The sequence below is a fragment of the Echiichthys vipera genome (assembly GCF_963691815.1).
Source record: "Echiichthys vipera genome assembly, chromosome: 5".
Classification (NCBI taxonomy): Eukaryota; Metazoa; Chordata; class Actinopteri; order Perciformes; family Trachinidae; genus Echiichthys; species Echiichthys vipera.
The window spans coordinates 17,821,206-17,830,941 of record NC_139830.1 but is presented as its reverse complement, the minus strand read 5'-3'; the positions used below and the strand labels follow the sequence as shown (position 1 = coordinate 17,830,941).

At 39.9% G+C, this 9,736-nt stretch overlaps 1 protein-coding gene across 1 annotated transcript; it reads right to left on the bottom strand.

Moving 5' to 3' along the window:
- Positions 1–1,505: 1,505 nt before the first annotated feature.
- Positions 1,506–5,809, bottom strand: mrpl28 (mitochondrial ribosomal protein L28). The gene is made up of 6 exons (XM_083914430.1): positions 5,692–5,809; positions 3,140–3,449; positions 2,891–3,043; positions 2,674–2,808; positions 2,454–2,540; positions 1,506–1,909 (listed from the first exon to the last, which is right to left on the bottom strand). Exons 2-6 carry the CDS (start codon positions 3,422–3,424, stop codon positions 1,814–1,816), a joined length of 756 nt encoding a protein of 251 aa, XP_083770556.1. The 5' UTR covers positions 3,425–3,449; positions 5,692–5,809; the 3' UTR covers positions 1,506–1,813.
- Between the last annotated feature and the right edge of the window lie 3,927 nt (positions 5,810–9,736).

Sequence of the window (9,736 nt, the reverse complement as noted above, 5' to 3'; positions counted from 1 at the left end):
TGGAAATATGTGACACAGACACATGATACATGGGTCATGGTCACGGATGGCACTTTCACACAAACTGATCTGATTTAAAATGAAATATATTTAGTGACGTTTTAAGCCTCACTCCCCTGAGATAAGTAGTCAGATGTCCCTCTAAAATCACCAGATACGCCACTTCGTTTGTGTTCATTTGGAGGATTTGCTCCTCATGTGCACTACATGAACGGGGTAATTCCACACTGAGGTTGTATCTATATAAGGAGTGAAGCTTTCTTTTTACAGGTGCTAAGTATGTTTTTTTCCAACTGTTGCCAGGTTACAACACCCACGGGAGTCCCCGCACCAGCAGGGACTCCCCATCATACCATAATAGCACGCTGCAACCACAAAGTCTCACAACACCATATACAACCAGAAGTGTTGAAAGCAAAACCAGGCGAGAAACGGCTGTATTGTACAGCACCTTATACGGACGGCGGCTGCATCGAGTGTGTCTTTGCGGGCAGATGTGTGGTTAATTACGACACTTGTTTGTTTCTGATGGTAGCACTACTTACCATCTTATCATTGTTTTTGATGCTGAATCACATTTAACTGTAACATTATAGACTTTATTAATTCATTTCTGGAGTTGTTAAGTTGTAATTTGATTTTAATAAAACAAAGTAGGCTCACATAAATAAGCCAGTGTCTCACTCTCACTCTATTAAATGGCAATTTTACTCACTTAAGAGTATTTTGGCTCCATCTACTGGGGAATCACAGACATAACAGGTTTACTGTACATCCTCAAAAGCAATAAAACATATTTAGCTTGTACTCAAAGCAATTTCAGTCAAAAGCAACTGGACTTGGTTATTTGTCTAGGAAGACGTTTCACCTCTCATCCAAGAGGCTTCATCAGTTCATGTACGCATCTGACCAGGCTGGGACTGGTCCAACTATCTAGTGTGAGATCCAGGTATTTAACCTCTCACAAGGCCGATGATGTCACTGAAACCCTTCTTTTACTCCTCTTTCAAACCATCTGTCCTCTCTGTCCAAGATTTGGACGTTGTTGTCATCAAAGGAGTGGGCTTCTCCTTGAGGTGTAAGTGGACAGCGGAGTCCAGGTCTGAGGAGTTAGCTCTCCTGTGTTGGGCCATGTGTTTATGCAGTGGTTGTTTTGTTTCTCCAATGTAAAGATCTTTGCATTCCTTGTTGCATTGGACAGCATAAACCAGACACAGACTGTGTTCTGTCCTTATAAATAAAAGGAAATTGAATACTTGTTCATTAGTTTTGCATTAAGACTGGAAACAGACAGAAAACACGGCAAATCTCATTTTTAGAGCTCCAGCTTCATATTACTGCTCATACATGAGCGACATCTCTCAGCAAGCAAGCAAACATGCTTGTTTTGTCTACTAGACTGGAGTTATGCCTTCTAAAATCATGTAGTGAATGACATAATTAGTGAAGTGGTTTAATAATTATTGCACAGATGAGCAGAAACAAGGTTTAAGAAAAAAAGGGAATCTTTTATTTTGATCTTGTACAAGGGCCTGATATCACAGCTGGTCGGAGAGTATTTAACTGAGGCTTTTACCTTCATCCATAAAATGTCTCATGTATTGATCTTAAATGCAAGGGGAAATAAATAAGCGTTACTCCAACGTCGACCTATGTGTCTCTTTCTGTCTCACCCAGATGGACGTTCTCCTGGGTGAAAAAGTTTCAGAAACTCTGTGAATCCCACCACCATCTGGAGAATCTCGACAGTCCAGCCTTCTGCTTTTTCTCAGTCTGTAACGCTACCTCTGTCCCGTTCAGACGATTCAGAAAGTCACTTCTTCTCTATGAGGTGTGGCTCTGAGAGTTTTTGTATGCGCAGCTCCTCCACCAGCTTCTCCACACAGATCTTAAACAAAGGCTCCGGCTCCTGAGAGACAAGAAGAACCAAACTGAGGCTGAACCCAATGATACACTAAAGGCAAGGTCGGCCATCGCTTCATTTTCTTTTTAGCCATTGAGCTTTTTTAGCTAAAACAGTTCATAAATGTTTGTGTTATTGTTCACTTGCAACGGTAAATATCAAGTTGTTGAAAGTCTTGAGCTGTCCTTTCCCTTTTTAGGGACTAATACAGGCTAACACTGGAGAGGTGATTCCTCTCACGCAGGTGCAGAATGTACCTGATAGATGGCCGTCGGCTGTAGTGTTTGCGGTGCGTTCAAGTGTAACTTTTTTGGGCGAGACACAAGGGAGTAACAGTAGGCCTCCGGCTTGGTGCGTCCCTGCCTTTATGATTTGTAATGAATGTCTTCCTTATGAAAATTAGAAGAAGATATCCGCAAGGTTGTGTTTTTTTATAAATCATGCAGCCTTCAATAGAGGAGCATTATCTCTAGGGCATTCTGTTCGGTTTCTAGCTGTTGTGAACTAAGTAAGTAAGTGAGCTTCGGGCAGTTGTGTTTGAGGATGTTACCTTGTGCTCCAGCTGCCTCTGTTTCTCAACGGCCTCCTCTAGACTCAGACCCAACCACTCTGCCTCCTCCTCTGGGATCTCAAACTGCTGCTCAGACAGAAGGAAGCATAAAAAGAAACATGTCACTTGTTTTTTTTTAATTACAACGTTCACTTGTACATTAGCCGGTAAACATCACTCCTCCCCCAACACATTTAGGACACAAACACATCCCACCTACCTTGAATTTCTCATAGACCTTCTCTCTCTTGACGGGGTCAGAGGGGTAAAGCTCTGTGTTTCTGCGCGCCAGACGAAGCAACATGGCCCTCTTCAGGTCCATCCCCAGCTTGGAGTTCAGATCTTCCTTTGGTGTCTGATGGGAGTTGGACAATTACAGTCATGTAAAAAGGCCAGAAGGAAAATTTAATTTTGCCAAAGAGGTAGGGATCTCTTACTTTGAGAATATAGAGGTCTAATCCATAGGCAGCGTCGATGAGGTTCAGAGTGCGTGCTGTGACTTCGATGGTGAACTTGTGGTCGAGGATCTCGCTGTACAGCTCCCTCTTGAACAGCTGCGGCTTCCAGGTCTTCTTCAGACGATTCGACATCTACGGCAAGAGACAATTCAGAAATATGTTATGTCCACAGCTAGATTGTTATACGTCACTGTGGTATAATCATGTCACGTCTTCCTGGAGACTCACTTTGTCACCATTGGCGTATCTGTAGCCTGATACCCAGCCCTCTCCGCCCCACAGGCCGTACTGGGACTGTGGAGGGTAGTAGACGGGTATCGGGACATCCTGCACCCGTTCTTTCTGCCCTGTTTTGGGGTTAGCTCGGTTCTGGACTCCCAGGGGCCTCCAGTGGACAGGGGTGGGCTCTTTCTGCTCAAGGGACTGGAGGTAGTGTTTGGGGAGACGAGCGTAGATGCCCTGCTTCAGTTTCAGGGCCTCCCAGATTTTGGGGGGGTATTTATGTAATGGCATAACGGACTTTCTGTTAAAATCAAACCTGCAAGACAGAACAAGGAAAAAGTCAGGTTGAATCGTTGTTACTTAGTGAAATCGATCAACAGTTCCCTGCAAAACATAAAGCAACTGCTTGCTGCAAGTGATTAACTGACTTTGTTGACAAAACAATTCATTTCAAGGTATGATTGATTGTCACAAATAGCAACGATTTTCCGATTTTCTCAGTTTTGTTCATAAAACACTGAAAATGAGTGTGTGACGGAGCGTTATCGCAGGTCTTTCCTTCCTGCAGCCGTCAGACTGTACAACCATTACTGCTCCAGATAGACCACACACACAAAAAACAAAAAATATAAATAATGACAATAACTACACTATAATGTTCACCAACTGGGTTCACTTCATTGTGAAATACTTAGCTCAGGTGAATTTCAATCACAATGTGCAATAGTAATATTTTTCCTCTGTGCCTTAGTGTGAATTTAAAATATTAAAAATATATTATATATTGTTCCTGTTATTCTTATATTTTATACTTCCCTATGTTTATATTGTTCATATTTATTATTTATCTAGAATTTATTGTTTCTTCTGTTTGCTATCCACTTTGCTGCTGTAATATGGAAAATTCCCCTTTGTGGGACAAATAAAGGAATATTTAATCTTATTAAAAAAGAGCATCACTCTGGACTAACTTGTGAATGGAAACGATAGTTATTGCAGCCATATCACATATCTATTTTAGGACAATTAAAACCTACAATGCCAAAAAAGTCTAGGCGCCGCTTGCCAGCAGGCAACTACTTGCTTTTTTAAAACTCCCGTTGCAAATGACTTGTATGATTCAGTTTAAACAAATCAAATGTGCACCTGTCACAATAACACATTTTGTTGGGCGATAAACTGTCCTAGAAATTATTGCGAGAAGGGATAATATTGATGTTTTGAGACCATTTTCAACTGATACAATGATAACGGCATAATAATGCAAGTTCAAAGATCAATAAACATTTATTTCTAAAGAATATTTAACACTAGAACTCAAAGACATTTCAAATATCCAATAGACATAAACAAAACAAACAATAAATAAAATGAAATCTCATTTAAACACACTGGCGCGTTTAGTTGCTACTGTTTTATAACAAACAGGACAAACCGGGTCGCTCAGGTCAAGTGGTTCACCTGGGTCTGCGGTTTGAACCCGAAGAGCTCCCATACGGCCGCTGTGGCGTTAGGCTTTGAAACCAGTTACATCTTTGTTTTCATACCTCAGAATCTCAACATGAACATTTACACGTCAAATTACAAGTGACCTTGATGAGAGAAAACAGTAAGAACGACACTGTGGTTGTTTACATTAAAAATGTTAAAAGTATGTCATTTAATTGTGAAGGACTGAAATATGTTCCATTGCATCCAATACATTGATGTTAATTTGGACGACCAGCAGCTCCCAGTGTTTACGGCGAGGAGATCGAGGTGTCCAACTAGGGCCGAGAGGAGCATGCGGCTAATTCACAGGTGGTAGCGTCCTTTTGACCACTCTTGTAAACACAAAGCTAAACTAGGTTTATGGTTACAAAGATACGAAGTTAGACTCAAGTTTAACACCATTAAATAAATCAAAAACATTACACCATCATTTATATTTGTAGGTTCAACAGAAGGTTTGATAGAATTTAGACAAAAAATGTCCGTCTGGTGACACTCTCTCCAAAAGCACGATGAAGGAGGTCTGTGCCCAGTCTGCCCCGCACCTTTTGCTGTATATCAGGAGGCACAACCCTGAACACAACATGTTTTTATTTTTAACTAAGTAACACTGTTTACAGTAGCAGCTGGATCGCTTCAGGTCAGTGGAAGCTGCTCACGTTCTGCCACCTGGAAGTATCCTACTCCTGTTGTTTACAAACTTAATGAAATGCCATATTGGGGCAGAGGCCGAGTGATGAACACTGGTTCGAGGGGCCCCCTGTGAATTTTTGCCCACGGCCCCAACAGACTCTTGACTCGCCTCTGAGTCTCTGACATGTTTCGTGACAGTTATGAAGTTACCTTCAAACACAACCAGTTCACTGATGCTGGTTGCTTAGTGGAGTCTGTCTCTATTAATCGATAAATATCAATTTAACGCACAAGCGCGTGTTAACTTTCATAACATTGCTATCGTTAGTTAGCAGGAGGCTAACTGACACAGAAAAACAACACAGTTACACGTCGAAACACGGCCTCTACGACAACAATACACCGTTGAGAGCAAGTTCAAAAGACGGTCTTACCGCGTAATACGGAAATAGTGACCTCCACCAAGAAGAAGGTGAGTTTATGAATCAGGTTAGCTCAACATGAAGCAGGCAAGGGCATCACGCAGAGCTCCGCTACAAGCAAGCTTCCGCGTTCATCGGCTCCGCCCACACCGAGCGGGAACATGATTGGATGGCGGACCGGAACTTCTCGCAGATGATTGGCTTTCACAAGCCGTCAATCACCGTTTTCCGTTCAAAGCGGAAGTGGTTTCACAGCAGATTCTCGTTCATACAGACCAATAATCAAATGCATGTGTTATGTATGAACCTTATTTAAAAAATATACAAAATGCTCTTTTTAAAAAAAAAAAATTCATTAATTTTCACGACTGCTTTGTTTACGTAAACATAAGTTGTCTTCATAAAAATATAAATCTATTATCCATTCATATTAACTAGATGTACACATTAACTTTCTCTTCTTAAAAAATAATAAAATGTCCCTATGTTCTATAAGAGGATTCAAATCAAGATATAAAGACAAATGTATTTGATGTTTATTTATTTAATTTCTCATTAATATCACTTGCCTTTAAATATATATTTTATTAATATAACTTTGAACCGTCTTGTCTTCGATACCAGTCATGCATTATATTATTCATTATACATTTTGATTGATAAATTATGTGTTACAGCTAGTTCTGTTGTAGATGATTATTAACATCTGTGTGTCCTAGTTCACGTGACTGTGTCCAAATTATTCTGGAAAAGTCAAAGAAGATGTCAGTTGGTCACTTGCCCCCATGCCAACAACTTTTCAGGGATTAAGTTCATCCTGAATCACACAACGGTCACTTTTTACTGTTCTAAACTTATTTTCTTGTTCAGAGCTGCTGATTGTTCAGAGCTGCTGATTTTCTAACATCCTTTCAATATCCTGTACATATTGTATATTTTTTGTGATATCTCAAAAATAAAGCTTTATTGTGAAACAGAAAATGTTGCCAATAGTTTCTGTTTGCTACCTGTAGTAAAGGTTTACTTGAAGGTTTACTTACTCACCTTTTCTTGGGTAATATTTTAACTCTTGAACCCTAGAGTAATTTAGCAAACACAGCTTGACGCAGATGTACTAATCATGAATGAGTCACAAAAGAATAAAGTGATGTTGATATTTAAAGGTACTTAAAGGTTTATTGGGTTGGTCTGGTTCTTGACGTCCTGTTACAGAAATGGTACTTTGTTGGCGTGGCTGGGGCCTGGTTGGGGGCCCAGTGGGACATCTCTTCCCTCGGCCCAAAATCCCTGGCGGCGCCCCTGATTCTGTTGGGTAGTTTAACCTGCAATAATGTATATTTTATAAGATGCTCATATGTTTTGGGTATAAAATCTACAAAGAAATGGTACTTGTTATATAAGAGGTAAAAGTACCATATACGAGCAAATGTACTAAGGCATAGTCATGGATGAGGCTAACGGCACAGGCCCAGGGGCCATAAGGTCAGGGGCCCTGGCTCATGAAATGTCACTGAAAAAAACAACCCAAAATGATCACAAAGAGATGCTTAATGACCACAAGTTAATGCAAAACGACCAAAAATGACCACAAAGAGATCAAAAAAAAAATACTGTAGGGATGCAAAACCACCACAAAGACACAATAAATGATTTAAAATAGAAACAAAACAACAGCACATTGAGACCAAAAATTACGACAAAGATACAAAATGATTAAAAATAGGCGTAAAAACACAGAGAGAAACAAAACAACAACATAGAACGGAAAATATAAAAAAAATAGATGCAAAACCACCACAAATACACAAAAAATGACTTTAAATGGTTAAAATAGGTGTAGAATGACCAGTGAAACACAACAACAACATCAAAATAAAAAAGATAGATGCAAAACACCTCACAAAGGTGCAGAATGACTAAGAATAGATGCAAAACAATCACAGAGATAAAAAAACAACTAATATCGACCTAAAATGATCACAAAGAGACCCAAAATTAGTACAAAACGACTAAAAGTAGACTTTTATTTGTCTTGTTCCTACATCGACAGAGTGGGGGCCTCTTACATTTCTCATCATCTGTCCATTCACTTTATTAAAGGAAGAAAAAGAGCGAATAAAACAGGCTTTATGTAGTTGTATTGTGGAGAGCTGACAGATAGTAGATTAAGTCAGTGGAGCGAAGTGGTCAGGGTATTTTCAAGGCTGTAGAAAGTGTCAATAAAATCAAATCCGTAGTGGAAAGTATAACAATTTGCCTATTGAACTCATAATTACACATGGTTGAGAGATCTCGCCCGAAAGGTGGAATTGAACCACTCTGCCGCTAAGCAGCTACAGGTTTGAAGCCTGCACCCCGGACCACCGAGGCTCATCCGGGCGTTTAACTGTCCTCTGTGAGGTGGATATAAACCTCACACCGGCCAGAGTCTTCTGAGTCAGGGTGTTACTCTAATTACTACCTTCAGTTGCACACCTCAAAGCTCTACACTACGTATAATCACGTACTGGATGTTTTAAAACATAATTTTATGAAATAAACATAAAAAAGGGGGAAACGGAGTCTGGTTCGTGCTGTGTTATGCTAAGCAGACGCATTTTGATTGGCTGTCGGGAAATAAAGAGGTGGAGCCTCGCGGCATCGTCACAGGAACTAAGGGATATATTAGAGAGGAAATTCATAACATAATAACAATGGCTGCATTGCATTTAAGTGCCGGTCGTTATTCCGACACTTCTTTATGGTTCGGCTGTGGCTTGGTGACAGAGTGGGTCGTCCTCTGTTCGAGAGATTGGTGGTTCGATCCTCATCTCCCCCCGGTCCACATGTCGAAGTGTCCTTGGGCAAGACACTGAACCAGTACTGCGCATGGGTGTGTAAATATGGTGTGAATGGTTAGATTACATGGTATTTAAATGGGTGAATGTGACAGACACTGACACAGTAGTCAGATGACTAGAAAGGCGCTATATAAGTACAAGTCCATTTACCATTCGGCGGAAGGTGACTGGGCTGGTACAGGTACACGCACCTGAAGCCCGGTCACTGGCAGCCCCCTCGCTCTAACATCTCTCCTTAATTGCATCTGTCAAACCTCGAAAAAGTCCTCCAGGTCCGCCAGGTCCAGGTATTTACTCATTTGATCTGCGACTATTTAGCCTGAATATTAGTATTTCATTAGTAATAAATAATTAGTATTCATGTTTAGCAGATACAGTCGTGTAACAAGTATTAAGTAAAAGTAGCAATACAATAATCTAAAACTACTCCATTACAAGAAAGAGTCCTGCATTTTAACATATTAAAAGCAAAGGTAGGCCTACTCTCTGTGCCCTATCAGTTTTAATATTATTATATGATTGCATGGTTATTATTGGTGTATTAATATGTACTATATTATAATCTGTACTTTGATGTTGAAGTTGGTCGAGGTGGACTTAATTTGAACTACTTCGTACATAGAGATTCATACAGTTGTGTAGCTCAACGCATTTCATTTCTGATCACATGTTTTTGCATTTAAAAGCTTAACCTGTAAAGTATCCAGTAACTATAGCTGTCAGATAACTGTAGTGGAGTAAAAAGTACTATATAAGTGGAGTAAAAGATAAATTGCATTAACTTGCATGAATATGTTTTGTTACTCTCTACCACTGGGTGTAGTCTCCATAGTATTAAGTGGGTTTCATTTATCATGCATACAGTATTCAATATGAATCTGTTCTTGCACTTGTGTTGCTGTGACACTGGTATCAATACACTTTATATGATCTTAAAATGAAAAGAGAGACATTTTTATTTGTTTTATTTCAGTACATACATGGGAGAAATACTGAGGTTCCAGGTACAAATGAAGCAACACGGCCTCCATTTTCACAGAATTGAACTTGATATTGCATAAAAATCTTTGGTATAGCACCATGTTAATGTCCCAAACTTTTACTTTTACATATAATGTGCAGTAAGTGTTTTACACTTTCAAATCGGTTTATTCCCCTCAAGAGCCATCATCTTTACTTTGACATTAATTCATTTATTCTCAGTGCAGCTCTTTCAG

Coding starts and splice junctions, on each gene's coding strand:
- mrpl28 (XM_083914430.1), bottom strand. CDS start 3,424: ATGCCATTACATAAATACCCCCCCAAAATCTGGGAGGCCCTGAAACTG. Junction 3,044..3,139: donor GATACGCCAATGGTGACAAA/GTGAGTCTCCAG, acceptor CTCTTGCCGTAG/ATGTCGAATCGTCTGAAGAA. Junction 2,541..2,673: donor AGGTCTATGAGAAATTCAAG/GTAGGTGGGATG, acceptor CTGTCTGAGCAG/CAGTTTGAGATCCCAGAGGA.